The sequence below is a fragment of the Diorhabda carinulata genome, chromosome 3, assembly GCF_026250575.1.
Source record: "Diorhabda carinulata isolate Delta chromosome 3, icDioCari1.1, whole genome shotgun sequence".
NCBI lineage: Eukaryota > Metazoa > Arthropoda > Insecta > Coleoptera > Chrysomelidae > Diorhabda > Diorhabda carinulata.
In genome coordinates this window covers 20,929,691-20,948,166 of record NC_079462.1, presented here as the reverse complement: position 1 = coordinate 20,948,166, position 18,476 = coordinate 20,929,691, and the positions used below count along the sequence as shown (strand labels likewise).

Below are 18,476 nucleotides of genomic sequence, written 5' to 3'. Positions count from 1 at the left end.
CCGGATAGGCTTGCTTAGCAATTGAATATAGAGTAAGCTATTCTATAACAAAACCAATTTTAGTCAGAAGATTTTTGATTAAATTCTTTTTGAAACAACTTTATTCATTAATTAAACACCTTACAAAAGTACTAACAATTGTTTGAATCTCAAATTAGTGCATTAAAACTCTGGTCTCGAGACTTAAATAACAGTAAACAGTCACACTAGGCACTTTATAACAAAACGTTTATATTTTCTCACAGCATCTACATATTTAAGAAGCTTTTACATTTTCTTATATAGATTGGAAAATTTGATTTCATTACTTGAGCCAGTAAAGATTTTGGATGCGAGTTGAACAGGATTATTTAAACCTATGTTAGTTTTGTTTTGCGATAGATATAAGTCTGTTTCACATTACTCCACTATTCTTAGTGTATGTCTTAGTGAGATACTCGGAAATATGATCTTACACTAACTGTAAACAAATTTAAACACCTACATATAATTTATTTGTGGAAAATATACTGAATATTGAATGATTTCTAGTTTCGTTATTCATATTACTGAAATAGCTGGATCAATAATGTGTTATGAACTTGCGATTCACTTACTAATGCAGCTAGGTACCATGCTGATTGGTATCTATTGGTCTTTTTATGATATTCATTCGAAGCTATCTCTTTAACTTTAGAGAGTGCTCATAAAGTCTCGGAAAGATACTGCAAGTTCAATAATCATGTAGATTCTTTAAATTGATGACTAGTTCAGCAATATTCGTAACCATGAAAACATTTGATATGATATTGATCCATGAAAGCTCTGGCAACGTGTGGTTTATTGAAGGTATGAATTGACATACATTTATACTACTTTCTGAACTGCAGCGTGCTTTTATGTTGCCTTCATTGAAAATCTATTATCATAATAGCACCCCATACTAAAACACCCATGGTGCTGTAGACTTGAGGCTTCCTATCAAATTCTAGATACCGTCATCTTTCACGTCGCCTCCTGACCTTTCCCTAACAATAGTGCATGAAGAATACTTTGCTGGTCTCACTGTATTTTCTTGCAACACCAGAACAAACGGCGACGACAATATTCAGATTTAAGGAACAATACAATGTTGGCAGTAATAGGTTTAAAATTCGTATTCGATGATATACTTGACCAACATACATCCATGCTCTTCTAACTAATGAATTAGGATTTCTCTGTCGGTACTAAATGTGTCTCTAGGAGCCAATAGTCTCAATCGACGATCCTATCATTCTGTGGTGACTCTACGATGAGTCCTCGCATCTACGAACTCAACCAATTTAAGGACAACTGCAATGTAGTGCCTAAAGATCTACGGGACCTATTGAAAACAACTCTCTTCCATAGACCAGCTTGTTGGCACCTAGTAAATTCTTAGCAAATTAGATTTAGAGTTTTGTTAGTTAGTTAAGATTTAGATTTGTCAATTCTTATTAACATATATTGACCTTCTTACCTCAGTCTAAGAATGAAAAGTCTGAGAATGAAGAGAACCGGCGATTTATATCAGGTGGATAAAAAATTTCAGATTATTTTTATCTTCCTTACATTTGAATCAGTGAGCATTTCTATGGACAAATTCTCTTTCTCTCTTTCTTTGTAATCATTTCAAACATTATCCTGTTTTGTCGCATCATCCAAGGTATCTTGTAAATATTTTTGTTGATTGCAGAGAGATTTTCTACTATAGTATTTGGTTGATTTATATTTAAATAGTCTGCAAAAATTGGTTGAATTGAAAATGTGAATTATTTTAACAGCTTTATCATATTACGTATCAATAGGTATCAATATGTTATTAACATATGGATTTGTTTATATATTTATTGAAAATTCACAAAACTAACTTTTGATAATGAAGCTAATAAGATTTCTGTTTGTTTCAGATAATGCTATCGCAAAATGCCAGTCCTACTTCTACGAGAAGTCTCCACTACATCCCTGTCAACACTAGTAGAAAAGGCACAAAGGAAGTCCCCGCCTCTACTAGAATACGACTTGCAGCTCAATAATTGCCACTTGAATTTAATTCTACTATCCAAACCGGATAGAAAAATAAATTCAACGTCACCAGATGAAGGATTCGAATCCGATATAGATAGTTTATCCATAGTATCTAGTGACAACGATAGTTTTACCACAGAAAAATTAACGGAGGGCGAAAGCAAACCGAATACTGAGACTGATTCTGCCAACGGCTCCTCAAGTAGTGATTCTGATATCGAAACACCAGATGCCAAGGTTTTCGAACCACAAGCAAAGAAGCAAGAGTTGTTGGAAAAAGAAAGTTTTAATCTAGTCGATTGCATATGTTACACTGATGTCAAATGCACCAATATACTGATTTTTGTTATTAAAAATGAAGCGTTAGTATTTGCTTTTGATAATGTTGGACATCTGAAAAATTTTTATACAAATTTTACGACTTTGAAAGCGGTGGCAAATCAAAAAGCTTATGGGACTAATTTGAACACTCGGTTTAATTTACTTCAGAGAACTGATCAGAATGGAGTAACTCATATAGAAATTACAAGAGAAGCAGAAAACAGAACATTGAAGCAAGAAGTACATACCGGCATAGATGATGTTACTACTCCAGTGAATATAATTGAGAACGTGTCAAAAAACAAGTTCAAAGATGTGAATTCAAGACAAAGAGTAGAAAGTCAACTAATCAACGACATTAAATACAACACTATTAATTCGAAACTAGGTCCAAAAGCTAAAATAGAGACCAAGTCCAATTCTATAGAGAACATCTTACATTTAGACAACAGTAAATCAAATCTAGTCAAAGATGAAACTAAATTGAAGAAGGTTTGGAATAGTGCGGAAGATCTTTTGGAACCCCCTAAACGACCACAGCGTCGAAGGAAAGGTAGAGCTCCTCAACCACCTATTATTCAAGAAAAACAAGATATTTATAGCGGCCAATTTGTGAGAGTGAGCGTGAGCTTCGATCCAGTTAAAAATTTAGATAAAAATAGGCTGATTATAAAAAGTTCCCTAAACGAACCGCATCCTAAGAAATTACAGAATTTCAACATATTGGGAAAACCGAGTATAACTTCTATTCTAAGGCCTAAAGAGAAGGAGATACTCAAGTATGAATCGAAAAAATTAGACAGTACATCAAATCGAGGCAAAGTTTTTGATGGATGGACTAATTCAATGCCAAGATTGTTGAAGAAACCAAGAAGTAGATCAGAAACCAGAAACTTTATACCTATGGCTTACCGGTACATAGACACAACTCAAGATTACCCTCCATCTTACACTACCAATTTAATAGAAAGAGGGGATGCTCATTTCTCAGCGCACAGTCCAAACCTATCTTTATCCAATTATTTAAGAGGTGAAAAATATGCTCAAAATATTAACAATCGACTTTTTGGGCTAAGTCCTAAACTAAGAGAGTTTGCGGACGAGGGAACTGATAAAGTAGATGGAAAATGGAGTATTAGTGACAGAAATATCATAGTAAATAAAGATAATAATTTGAAAAGTGTAATCAAAGTCAATAAAGATGAAAATAATAAGAAGAAAAATGATAAAAAGGTAACTTTTAGTGCATATACTACGGTACAAGTTGTATGAGTAGTTTTTTGCAAATTATTGATGAATATCCTCAAGGATATAAAAGGAATTCAGCTAGAATTGAATATAAAGACATTTTTACTTCATCATACCGCAAATATTAACCTTAAAAGCCATAAATATATGCTTCCACTTGAACCTGATTTAAATTAGGCAGATTAAATCTGCCATATAGTTAGCGAATGTAACATGATAACGTCACGTATTTACACTTGCTCAATAGTAGTGCACTGCTACGAAACTGATCAAAGTTATATGAATAATTCCTACATGTTGAAGAATAATATAAAATTTCCTAGTTGTTGTCTCCTACAGATGATGCCATATTTGAAATATAAAAAGAAATAGTCAAAAATGGTTAATTTTTTATGTAATACTCGTAAACACAACCAACAGCAGCAGTTTCCCAGCAAAGTTCACCATATTGATGAACTTATATGTAGACCTGAAAAGTTATTGTTTATAATATACATTATTTTTCCTTCAATTTATTAATTCCTAGAACTTTAATTATAAGTTTTTTTTGTTGAATCGTCTTTATTTTAGGTCTTTTTCAATTGTAAAGGCTGTTTTAATAGATATTACTCTCGAAGTTTTGATTTATCAGTAATATATTATTCTAGATGCCAATAAAAAACCAATTTTATCATCATTTGAAGTAAATGGAGACATTCTATAGAATGTTTTTAAATGTGAATTTTTGCCAGATATGTTTACCCCAATTGAACATAACACTTTTTTCCTTTTTGTACTACTACCACAAGGATACTAATATTTTACCTGGCGGTGCATGTGAATTGCTTACCAAAATTCAGTTTTTGACATCATTCAAACTCTCCCACACAACCACGAAAATGACAAAAAGACGCAACTTCGAAAGTACTGGTTCTTAACGCATACAACCTTGACTTAATAACATGATCTTCCAATTGTGTCAATTTAGAACAAACTGTTAAACGATCAGGCAGCAAAATTTTTTGAGGATGGTAACAAATATCTATTACCAAAACTTGACAACTGTTCAGATGTTAGTCGAGACTATGTTGCAAAATGTTCATATTCCAGTTTGACATACATACAGTTAAAAAACAGTGGTTTGGAGTGTCATCTCTTGATTTGTTCGAAAATGCAGTGAACAAAACAAGAATTAACCGATTAAAATTAGTAACCCACTTCTTAAATTTAACAAAATTGATTGTTGTGGCAAAGAATCCAGTGCAAATGAGTTAGAGGAAAAACCAAAAATAATAGTTTTCATTTTATATGAATTAAAACAGATTGTTGGAGGAAATTATATTAGTGAAACCAGTCTTTTCTTGTTGTTTTTGTTTTTACTTGCTCCAAATCAAGATCTCTACATTATTGGGAATCTAAAATATAAATTCCTCACGTGATATCCTCACGTGAATATTGAATGATTTGTCACCCAAATAATTTCCAATAAAAATTCTTTAGTATCAATATACTGGTAGTTCATAAAATTTGTGTGACTAGCCCAATGTAAACCTCATAAAACATGTTTTATTAGATTTACATGAATGTAGAAGCTGTATTTGTTTTTATCATCATATTGTATTAACTACTTTAATTTTTATTTGTTTAAAAATAAAAATTGAAACGTACAAAAATACAACTGAACCTTGCCGCGTGATTGAAAGTCTGTAGTTTCAACCACCAAGTTTATTGAGAACGATTAAACATATAGTTGAATCAGATCAATACCGTCATAAAGTAAATTGATATATACTAGTCTTTCTCTATATTTGATATAGTTTTAATAAATCATCATATACTTTACTTTGGAATATATATCAATGTATGCAGTTATCGAACAAAAACCGATGTTTCGTGTGGTATAACCAATAAACCAACAAGATTATACAGTACCAAGATATAAAACGAGCATAGGTGACAAACAAATACATTTTCGCACAAAAAATAATACATATTTCTTCCTATAATAATATCAGAAACAAAGAATTGGGGAATACGTAGAAAGCACAAAGCTAAAATAGAAGACATTGTAATGGGCTACAAAATAAATCGATTAATATCAGGGTAAACGTCAATAATTGTTAAAGATAATAATTGAGGAAGTGAACTAAGGGAAGCAATGGATTTACCCCATAGAGGATTAAATAAAGAAAGAACTCTGGAGAATACTATAATGAAAAGGACATAAACATATGAAAAGAAATATGGAGTCTCAGCCCGACGATTTAAAAAACATAAAGCCAATAAGAAAATGAGGGTTCCTTATATTTTTATGTGTAAAACGGGATATTACTAATATTAAAAAGTTTTTGTGGTTAGAAACGGTTGAAAATACTTCCGATATATAGGTACAATTTAATGTAGTACTGAGTATAGTATATATTGGTCTTAAGAGATCGAAATAATATACAAATTTTTATTCTGGTCAGATAATAAATGAGAACTAAGTGCTTGATATTTAATAACACTTGACACACATGAAATTTGTGAGATAACTAATCACAACAACTTGTACCTAGTGTAAACTAACATCAATGTACGATAGTCGATGTTAAATATATTTAGAAGTTTGAGAGCATTTTGAAACCAAAAATTGTTGTTATTCTATAAAAATAGTAGATGCTGTTAGTATTGCATTTTCTTCCGATCAATATGAGAGGAATATACAGATAGCGAATGTTTTGAAATTGAATAAAGAAGTATATAAATAACAACATAACGATGTACCATCCTTCATCAATGAATTCTACCTCCTAAGATCTCGTGACGGGCAACTGCAGCTCGTTGTCGTCTTCAAAACAACGTGATGTTAATCAGCTCTTTATTCTCGCAAATAAGTGAAAAACATTAGGCGAATGATCAATTAAGGATTTCTCGGGAATGGTTTACCTTGTAAGTTCGGAATTTACAATGCAAAAACTTTCTTCGGCAGTTAATTAGAACTGCTCTCCTATAGCTGCTAAGTTTGACAGTACTATTCCGAAATTATTGTGACACCACATTCGAGAAAATGAATTTGAAGTATCAAGTGATCATTCTAAAAGACAACGCCATAATTTATTCCTTTCAATTGCCACGTTCTTTCAGTACCGTATACTGATATAAGGTTCAAACGGCACGAGCCTCATGAGATTTAACGAAATCCAGCGACAGTTACTCATTTACTTTTGCTTATTTTGATATGTACTGAATTCTATCTGAATAAATCTGCAAAATCTCATAAATATCGATGCTTGGGTTTTGTTTTATAATGTGAGCCTACAAATTTTGTAAAATATTCTTCCATGAATGCCATATTATGACGATTATGATGTTGATGAATATGATCAATAAAATACTCAGGACTGAATTACCAACAAGATCACCAGATTTGATATATGGCAAGTAGAATATACTGTTAGATCAACCTGCAGTTTTATCAAGAAAAAAGTAGTGATCTTAAGCATCCTTTCTATCTAGCATCTATCTCGCAATTCAGTTGTACACGTTTGTCTCGTTAACTGTTCCGATTCGATCTATCAGCCAATGAAGGTGATAAGAAAAACTAAGTTGCCTCATAAGATTCAACTAAACTTAGTGAGATTGAAGTTACTCATTTACTTTTGCCTAATTGAATTCTATCTAAATCAATCTGCAAAATCTCATAACTTTCGACGCTTGGATTTTGTCTTAGAATGTGAACCCACAAATTTTGTGAAATATTCTTCCGTAAAAGTCATATTATGATGACGATGTTGATGAATATGATCAATAACATACTCAGGTGTTATTGATCTGTTAAGATTCGATTTATTAGAGAATGCAGGTGTATAAAAATATCGAAGTTGCCTCCGTTCGCTCAGCTTTCTTCATTTTAGGACAATCTTTTCCAACTCTGTGATGGTTTTTTTATAATCTTTCGATATTTTTGAATTACATTATTTCTATTCACTTCACACACATGCTAATAATTTTTTTCAACTAGAATAATTTTAATATCGAAAAAACTGGTAGCGAATACATGTTTCACTTTGTTGGGACGTCGAATAATTACTAATTACTTTCTTATTAACCTTTGTATAATAATTTCAGTGGGATTCAAATATTTTTTATCACGTTCTGTAGTAACATTTTCCACGTCCTCTTATTACCGTAATGGTCAGTGATGTAACTAATTTAACCAATACAAACAACTGAATGAGTAGTTGAACTGAAGAATGAAAGCAACTACATACTCTAAAAAGTTTAACACATTTTAAAAAAATGATTCTGACCTACAAAAACCATAAAATATTCTTTTAATCTACCGAAGCTGTAGAGTTGAATTTTCACTAGTAAATAGCTCCACTACTATGTTACAATGTTATTTCCAATAAACGTCAAAAAATTTGATCCGTCACGGGTCGACTATAGGGAATAATCCACTCATTTCATCTAATCCAACGTTTATTCTGCATCATATTACATAACTCGATGCTTTTTTATAAAACACAAAATACACAAACTAGTATCTATAGAATTACAGTAAGTAAACATTATTACATTACGTAATTTCACAAATATTTTCTTCACGTAGGATGAATTTTCAATTAGTTTGTTTAATAAAAATAGAATTATACGACATATATGTTTGGTTTTAAAAAGCTCTTAAATATCAATAAAACTCATAGGTATTTAACATGAATGTTCAAATGTGCAAGGTTAACATGTTAGAGATTACATAATTATATAAGAATGGAGATTTGAAAATGTATAGTTATACTTGTATATTATATATTACGTAATTGTATATATGTAAAAACTTTATTCAATATTATATTTCGTGTCGAAATGGTTTGTTTTATTCTCCTCCACTATAGCAGACCCTTAAGAATAATTTGTGTAAGTATTACCAGATAAAAAGAAAACTTGCCAGACGACTGTTTGGGTGTGCGCCAACTCTAGTTTTAATACCCGCCATAAAAATTTAACTTTTTCTATAATTTGCCAACTCATGATCGTGGTTGCCATAGAAATTAGACTTGTGACGGAATATTTAATTAAAAAATGAAGCTGACCTAACCTAACTTAACCTAACCCAACCTAACCTAATCTAATCTACCCTAACCTAACCTAACCTAATCTAATTTACCACCATCGGTATGGCACTTTGCTTTACATCCTTCTGCTGAGCAGCACCAAAGAATTATACCATTTTTTTGTAATCTCTACTTAGCTACTAATAATGCCATTTTTAACTTGTCACAAACACCACGTTATCTGTTTGAAGATTGAAGGTTGGAGCAACGAATTTATTATTTTAATTTGACAAAAGGTAGTGACAATATTAGGCGTAGAATTTTAACCAATTTCAAGGATGTTTTATTATGTTATTTGGAATTTTATAAAATACGGCTTCCGCAAATTTTGGAAATTCATTTCTCTTGGACTACCTTTTCGTTTACCTGAAATATCTCCGTCCCGAGCTGGAGCATTCCCATTTTTATCTCTTCGGACGGCTTTTGTCAAACTGCTGTTAAGTTCATGGTACAAAATATCATTTTTATTTTGCCTAAACAGCTCCAAACAGCGCTGTGAATGATTAAATTGTTTTTTTAGTTCCGTTGTGAGGAAACGTGCGCCCATACTCAAATACTCTCTTAAAATAGTGTATAATTTTTTTCCTAGCTCCATTATGTGGTTTTTATTTATTTATTTTTATTTATAGTGGACGTCCTAATCGTTGAGCTTATCGATGCTTGCATACCCTTGTTTAAGATTCGTAAGCAAATTAATGTAATTTGAAGCTCTTAAAGAACAGTCACCAATATAGTTTTCAAGCCAAATTATTTTCTCAATAGTATTTATTTTTAGGAAAAAATAATTCTAAATTAACAATTCTTCTTTTGTTTAAAAAAAACTGAAATGAAGCTCAAAATTAGGCAACCTTTGTGGTAATATCTATCTGTCAAGACAGGCATTTTATAGATCAGTCTATCAACCTTAATCTACATAATTTTAAATATTTCTTGGACTGAAAAATACAAAATCACCTGAAACTAGAACTACTTCATGTGTATAATCGAGTTATATTGTAATATCTCATAGTAAATCTAGTGATAATAATAGACAATCGACTATATTATAAGATTTCACTGAAAATATTCATAACAACCGTTATGAATATATATGAAATAAGTTTCACGTAACGAGATGATACTAAAATCAGATTATTTAAATAGAAGATTGAGGTAAACATCACTGTACTACTGTAGAAAATTTTATGTCAACTTTTATCTTCTTGAAATAGAGAATCAAGTTTTATTGCTTCTCTGCTTACTGCTAGCTTTTTTAAACATAATATAGTAAGAATTGTAAGCAATAAATAAATCTAACTATTTCTTTCAAATTATGGTATATCCACGATCGAATCAAGTTAATTAAATAATAGTCATGATCACAAACCATGATTTATTCGGCCTTTGGATTTATCCTAACGTAATACAACGACGTAACATGAAATATAGAAATATGGTTTAATGTATAATTATGTATGGTTTATAGTACTTACCACTTTTGTTTAAGAACATCACGAATATCCTCTTACTATCAGAGGAGTGTTAACGTGATTAACTTTCGGTATAGTTTCGTAAATTTAAAGATAACGTCTTGTTCGAATTATATTAAATATTTCCCTTCAGGTTTCTAGGAAACTACTTTAATAACATGCAGTAGAGAAGTAGAAAATATGCTTACCAAAATATGAATAAAGTCCAATGTAATAACGTCACTGATTTAGCCATTTAAATACAGATAACTGTCGAAAAAGGCCAAATAATGCTGGAGGTTAACAGCAACATTTCCAATACTCTCTTCAGACAAATTTTCTGTATTTTAGTGGGTATGAAACGTTGTCATGTGAAAAGTCAAATAACACTGCTGACAAATTCTTCACTAAGAACTGTCGTACATTTTAGAATCCATTTACAGGAACTCAAATCTGTCATATACGGACTATTGTCCTTTCGATGACTACATGAGGAGGGAAAAAATAAAAGAAGAACGAAATAAATAGAGCGCATAAAATACGATACTGATCCTTCTGCTTAGCCTCCGACGCCATCACATTAAAAAATTGGCAAATACATCAATTCAATTAATATAGTCTCCATTAAGGTTAACCGACAACCACTGAATCATCACATATATGTCTTTGTTAACATAGAAAAATCGTTCACCACACAAGTGTTCTTCACCTTTTGGAAACATACGAAGATCGCTAGGGGCCAAATATGGAGAATTAAGCTCTCGACTAACTCGTAATCTGTCTGAGCTATTTCGGCTTTTCTCTCGACCTCTCGTATTTTTAGAGCTGAATTAGTATAATAAACACTTGTGATTGTCTTCTTCTCCAGGAAATCTTTTAAAATTCTTCAGTATAACAAAATACGTTTAGAATGCCACTTTACGGGGGCGAGACTCGATATTTCCTCTACCCCTTCTCCATTTTGATATCTATTGGGCTTAAAATGTTGGAGGTAACAGCGCTGTTAATGTTCATGATAGATAGATGTTACACATATCAACGCATAGTTTCAACGTGGCTTACAGCGATTTATAATAACATTTACGTTGTTAGAATAATGACCACCAAAACAGTGAACGTTAGGAGTGTTTTGTCACTGGTAATTGAAAGTATATTTGTCTTAAAATTTGTTAAAATAAGTGTATATAAATACTATCACCCAATGTTTGGCATAGGGTTTAAATGAGGCCGATTATATTACAAAAATACAGAAATATTGGAAGTTGACAGAGCAGTTAAAATAAGTTATATAAATAATCAATTGTGATTTTTAAATGAATTGATCTGCATTAAAGTTAGGATGCTCAAACTTATATTATGGAATATCATAATTTTTTCCAATATCTAATCTCTAATTTTATGTCTTTATAAGTTTCGGTTAATTTTTCAATTGAAGCAGCAATATATCTATTTGGCTCTATGCCTTTCCCAATTGCTTCCAATATATTATTTGTTATGTCACTTGAAGTATGTATTTTAATATTATTTTGAATTTACATTTTTGTTCTCAGCATTACTATTTTCTATAATGTCAATGTGAATCGACTAACAATCCTTATCTGTTGAGCTTCATATTCAAAAATATAATCTGCTGACTCTGCTTGGTCCTCTACAGATATTCCACCAGAATTGATGGGAAGCTTAGCTTTTAAAATATCTTCAAATGCGGTGACTATAACCATTACCAAAATAGGTACATTCTATCTTCTAATTTTGATATTTTCAAGTTGGATGGTCGCACTTCACCTGTTGCTTTTCGGCTTATTTGAATTTTCTTTTATTTAGATCCAGTCGAATCCTTCCAATTCTTGAATTTCTGTAATTATACATTTGTAGAATATATATCTACACATGTTTTAACAAACAATTACTCCTCCATTCTTCCACAGACAAACAGGGTGGCCCATTAGCGCGTGAAAGTGCTATAACTTTTTTAATAAAAGTTATATTTGCAAGGTTACAAATTTCTAAAATATTTTGAAGAATACAGGGTGTTCAGTATAAGCGTGACAACATGAAGTAAAGTTTTTTTTAAAAAGGTATATTTGTCTTTTCTTCTCCTATAAATTCTGACGTTGCCAAGTTGTAGCGAAAACTATAAAGTTTTGACGAAAATTGGTGCACAATAATTGCTGCCTAGTAAACGTTATCAGTGAGAAGTAACTGAACTTGTTTGGTAAGTACGAAGGTAACGGATGGCTGAAATGTCTGAACAGAGTAGAAGTTTCGTTTGGAGTTCGAGGTGTTTTTTAGATAAGCTTAATTCAGGAGATTTCAATTAGCAAAAACTTCAATTTTTTAAATGGAACATGCAGTATATTATTTCACCATCTTAAAAAACTACTTTATCGCTTCAAATTACATCCAGTAATGTATACTGTTCTAAGGAAATTTGCATTTTAGATTATGATTTAGAAATATTCACCTTTTTAACAAGTAACCAGTGAATGTTACGTTTAAAATACTTCTAGTTTTGTGACAAAATCAAACCAGTTCTTTTATACCTTTACCTAATAAAATAAATAGAGTATCTACAAAACTAAATTGAGCAAACATCACCTTACTAACAAATGAAATGAAAATATTCATAGTTTTATCAAGTAACCTGTGAATTTAACATTTGACAAGTCAAGAGTGATTAGTTATTATCTAGACGTAGGAGGAAGCAATTAAGATCATGAATTTTCTGAAACAAGAATTGACAAATATGATTTTTGTACTGGGTGCCAGTGATAAGAACTGTTCACAAAGGATTTATCAACAGAAATTTCTAAATAGCCAAGAAAGCAGACATTGGAAAATTTGCTGCAACGATTTACCAGAATTTGTAACATAGCTTAAGAAAAAAACGTTATTTAGTTATTTTTCTTTAATTTGTTTATTTGTTAATTTGAAAAAAAATTCTTATAGGCCTTTGAAGTTTCAAAATCAAAACTTATTTTTCAGTATATTTTCTAAATTATACATTCGAACACCATGAATTTTTGAAGAATGATTGCGTATGTCAATTTAGTGTGTTTGACGAAATAAATAGTTCTACACTACTATCTTAAGGCAAGGGGAGGCTAATGCCCAATGGTTAACAATCCGTAACTCTTACAGGGACAAGCTGTATTATTTAAATGAATTTTTCAACAAAAGGTACTCTCTGTTTAACTCGATTAAATGCGTGGCTTAGGAGGTATGTAGATTTTTAGATCGTTGTACAAAACCAGGAAACTGTAATTGAATAAAAAACATTTTGAAGAAAATTATCACAAATTGTAATTATCATTGAAAATACTGACATGAGATAAAAAGTACATTTCTAACTGAACTGCATACTGTCCACATTACATGTGTTACTTACTTAAGGAAAAAATTGAAATATAGAAAAATTTTGTTGGTTAGCTTACAACTTGTCAAATAAAAACTATAATAAATGTTAGATGTGGGCACCTTGCACTTCTACACACTTCCGGAGTCTACAGAGGATATTTCTTTGAACTTGGAAGAGCATTCCAAGATTCTGCCCATCGATCATTTCGTTTCTTATGTTTACCGGTGTTGCATATACTATATGTAAAATGATCTTCGATAGTATGTAATACAAATATTTATTTACTTATTCATAAGTTCTCCAAGAAATTTTTGATTGTGTCTTCATACCTCCTGTTAGTATTTTCAATAAATAATGACAAGTTATGGTTTCTTCTATGGCACAGCGATCTAAAAATAAACATATATCCTAAACCATGAATTTTATCGAATTAAACAAAGAGTACTTTTTTTGAAAAACAGATTTGTTATCTTTAGATTTTAAAGATTGTCCCTGTAAAAGTTACGGATTTTTAACTATTGGCCATGAGCCGCCCCTGGCTTACAAATAATAGTGTAGAATTATTCATTCCGTCAAACACACTTCATGGACTTACGCAAACATGCATTGAAAATTTATAATGTTCGAATGTATAATTTAGAACATATCAGAATTGTTTTTATGTCACAGCATTAATTTTACGCCATCTATTCACTCCCGAGTTTTTTGCATCAAGTTCCGGAACACCCTGTAAATGGGATATAATAAGACTAGGTGATAAATAATTTTTTCGATTTATAAATAGGTTGGGGGCGGAACAAAGGCATTTATGTATGTTATACGTAGTATTATTTCCATGTAAGATGTAAGCTTAAAAAAAACGTCCAGATTTCTTTCTTATTTAATTCTCATTACTGTAGAGTTTTGTGCTTACGAAGGTTTGTCACGAATCCTTCAATATGTCGTCTTATTAAGAACAAATAAAACCTTCTATATCTTACATAAAAATTTTATGAAAAATACTAATCATGTGAAAACGTTACACAAATAAAAGAAAATAATATTTGTTGTACTATTTCTGTGAACTTTATTCATCGAAATAGAAATGTTAAGCTGAATCAGTTTTCCTTTCCTGTGTAAAATTTATTTTTTGATAGGTTTCCGTGCGGCAACAATAAAATACATGAGATACATTACCATCAACCAGAAAGATTATTAGTTCTAACAAATTTTTATTATCGCATATAAGTAGGGAATCACTTCCCAAATTGTAGCGAAGTGGAAACAAGTTCATGTTAAATCCTCAATATATACCGCTTGACAAAAACATATTATTGTAGATTATTGTCGGTATTTTCCAGATACAATAAAATTAATAAAAACTTTGTGGATTGTAGGTATACAGACAATTTAGTTTATCACGATCTTATCTCTGATATCAGCAGGCGATTTTCATGTGCATAGCTCGCTGAGAAAGATATTAGCTATCCGTAAAAGCCATTCGTTCTGTTTGTGAGTAACTCGAATTGACATTCATTTCGTTTTGATTTTTTATAGCAGTTTCTCAGAATATACGGTTAAGCTATTTCTCGCAATGATATAATAAAAATTACACCTGCTTAAAATGCATGTTTTGTATACGAAAATATATGTGATCTTTTTATTCGAATTGGAAATAATAATGAAGAGAATACATAGCATTTAAAAAATATTCTAAGTGTCCTCATGCACGTACCAGTTGAAACTCGGATTGCATGTCTAAACATTCTTATAAATTTCTTCAATTTCTTATTTCCTCCTTTCTATATATGTTTATGTTTTTAAATCGTCTTTATTTTACGTATCTTCTGTTATATATTTAGTTTTTTTCTATAATTTTTGAACGATAGATAAAAATTTAGACGTTTCAACTACTTTCAGTCTTTATCAATATATGATAATGACACTGACAATTTGCGTATTTATATTAATCAATAGATCACCTACAGCATGAATATCAAAGTAAAAATAGTAATTTATTTTTTCATTGATTTTAACATCTTAAATACGTAGCAGTCATCAATTAAAATATTTGTAGTTGTATTAGAATTTATAAAACAGAGCTATAAATTTCACTTAAATTATTTAGGTCTTTTTTATCATTTATAACTTTTTGTTCTTGTATAGATATCTAAACATAAAACAAACAGGTGATTAGCCAAAAGATATAAATTTGGCATCGTAGACAAGAAATGCAAAATCCAAAAATATCTGCAGCATATAATCTTTGATAATACTACTAGTTTTTAAATTCTTCATTCTTCGAAAAAAATATATATAAATATACTTGTCGGCACGTGAGAATTTCTTACCAGTCATTTTTTTATTGGATGGTTTAAGCTACGTTCTGATCATTTTTGCTGTTTTCGTGTATAGTTTATATTTTTAAACTAGAGAGAACCCACTGAAGATTCTTTGATAAGTGCAGATAATTATTATATTGAATTTGCTTCTGTAAACCAAAATGGAAAGTGGGTGTATACTGTATTTTTCCAAAGTTAGAGAATTGTTTTACTTTTGTAATCATCAGAAGAAAATGTGCCTTTCCAATTAGGTTCACCAATGCTGTGAAGGTAACCTACTAATATTTATTGCTGGGAGATTATTTTAAATGAAGATTCTTTTTCCTCTAACGCAAACCACATCTTAAATTTGGACGATCTGTCACATCTAATTCATTCCCTTAATTCAAGAGCAAATATACGTGGGTTGTTTATTCAAATCCCGATGGGCTGTAACGAAAAGACTGGTGATTACACAAAAAAAAGTTTATTGTCATTTCTTTACATAATCACCATGACGATTGAAGCATGTCTCATATCTGTGAACAAGCTTTGTATACTATTTTCATAAAATGTATCTGATTGGAAATGAGTTGTGACGGTTTCTTTAAGCTGCACATCAGTTTGGAATCGCCACCATCCAATCCACTAATTCAGTTCAGAGAAAAGATCACTCGTGACTGTTTGTGGGTTGTTTGAAATTGTTTCATTGAAAATACTGAAGAAGTCATTGTGTTACACGATTGCTGTGAGGAAAGGCATTGTCGTGGAATAGAACAATTCCAGAAGTCAGACTGCCTCTTCGTTGCATTAATCTGCATAATTGGGTTGCATAAACTCCGCAAGCAATACACCTTTTTGATCTCAAAAAACAGTTGCCTTAATCTTAAAGCTATTGAAGGTTTATTTGAATTTTTTGGGTCTTGCTGGAAAATTTTTACGCATCTATTGTTGTGGTTGTTGTTTTGTTTCCGGCGTGTCATGCAGAATAAATGTCATAATGGATTTCAATAGATTTCAGTATTGTGACGATCAAGAAACTCCAAAGCTGCAGACATTCGCCAAGTTTTGTGGTTGTCAGTCAACATCGTTGCACACTCGACTCATTCTTCGATTAATTTCCGCAGCACTATTCCTTTCTGTCAACAAGAAACGAATAACAGCTCACAATTTACACTTGTCAGGAGAATCACTAGCGACAGTACCCAAATTAATTTCCCGATAGTGGAGGCAGTATTGTTAATTATTAACCCTGATAATTTGTGGGATAAACCTGATTTGGATGCTAGTCAAAACTTCTGTGGTATCCTTTGTTAATATTATCGACTCGAAACTAGTCATCTGATGGGCATCTTAATATTCGACCACAGGAAGTTAGTTATATGTTTATAATTTGCGGTTTTGGAACATAATAAAATAAACAACTGTCTGAAAGGGTACCAAAACATTTTAATTAATTAAAAAACTAATCTGTGCAAAGTAAATAGTTAGTTAAATAGTTAATTTAACATAATTAAATTAATAAAATGACAACGACAGAAGCAGTTTTAAGCAAAGAGTACATTTATTGTTGGTTATAACAATTTATCTGTGATAGTGGAAATTTCCAGCGTATAACCTTATGGTGGAAATGATGATTGTATAAAATATTCGAGTGTGTTGTGAAATTCCTACTAAAATACTTGTAAGGAGTATCTATGTGAGATTGCATGAAGAAACAGTAGAAACGTTTAGTAGGAACCATGTTTGTATCATGGATCCGATAAACAAAAGTCCATTTGGTAAATTGTAAAAAATTAAAAATGAGTAACAAAAAAAAACAATTGTATTGATGCAATGTTACTTGAAACATAAAAAAATACTGAACCACGAGTGAACGGTAGCTCAAATTTTTTTCCCCTCAAATGTACTAGCAGCACTGATTACGACGTGATAGACAATAACTGCTAGCTAATAATCATACAGTACAAGTTGTAACTCGTTCTATGGTATAGTTCATGCTACAGAAATTCAGTAAATAACATTTCAGCAAAATGAGTGACATGAGAAATGAACAATTAAGAAAGTCTGAAAGAAAATGGGCCAATATGACCTAGAAACCTGAAAACAAAGTAAGCAGGGGCTTAATAAAAGAAGAGACCATTTTCAAAAAGCCAGAATACGCGATGGCAGATAAACATCAACATTTTAACGCTGACATACCATTCGTACAACCTAGATCTGATTCCGATGGACTTCAGGCTTTTCCCAAGAATTAGATTGCTAATGATATTCCATTGGGGTTACCGTGAAGAAGTGATTGCTTAAAATGCACCATTTTCTGTAAATACGATGTTTATAAAATCTCGTTATTTAATTGCTATGCCTCTTATATTTTGTCAAATTGTTTACTTCATATAGAATATTTTTCGAGGAGCAGATAGTAGTTACCGCAAAGTATTTATTTAAAAATGTTCCTTCACGCATTCCTAACCTAAAATTGACTAGTAGTAGTAATGTATCACCACCATTACTTCCAGTATCCCATTCTGATACTATATTCGTTCTGCTGGGTTTGAATTAGCTTAATTTTAAAAGCTTGAGTAACAGGTATATTATGACTCATCCTTACACCCACAATTCTCTTTCTTTGTGATTATGTACGTTTCAGATCTCTTTTCCTCCCAATAGGCCAGTGCTTATAACAAGTTAAGAAATT

The 18,476-nt window shown here is 31.2% G+C and overlaps 1 protein-coding gene across 2 annotated transcripts in view; it reads left to right on the top strand.

The window, feature by feature from the left end:
• The window catches only part of LOC130891504 (uncharacterized), an 88,710-nt gene extending 80,285 nt beyond the window's left edge, over positions 1 to 8,425 (top strand). For both annotated transcript variants that reach the window (XM_057796300.1, XM_057796301.1), the window contains exon 2: positions 1,911 to 8,425. In XM_057796300.1, the coding sequence (XP_057652283.1) occupies positions 1,927 to 3,621 (1,695 nt within the window). In that variant the 5' untranslated portion in view covers positions 1,911 to 1,926 and the 3' untranslated portion in view covers positions 3,622 to 8,425. The remainder of the gene's footprint in view (positions 1 to 1,910) is intronic.
• Positions 8,426 to 18,476: the final 10,051 nt, after the last annotated feature.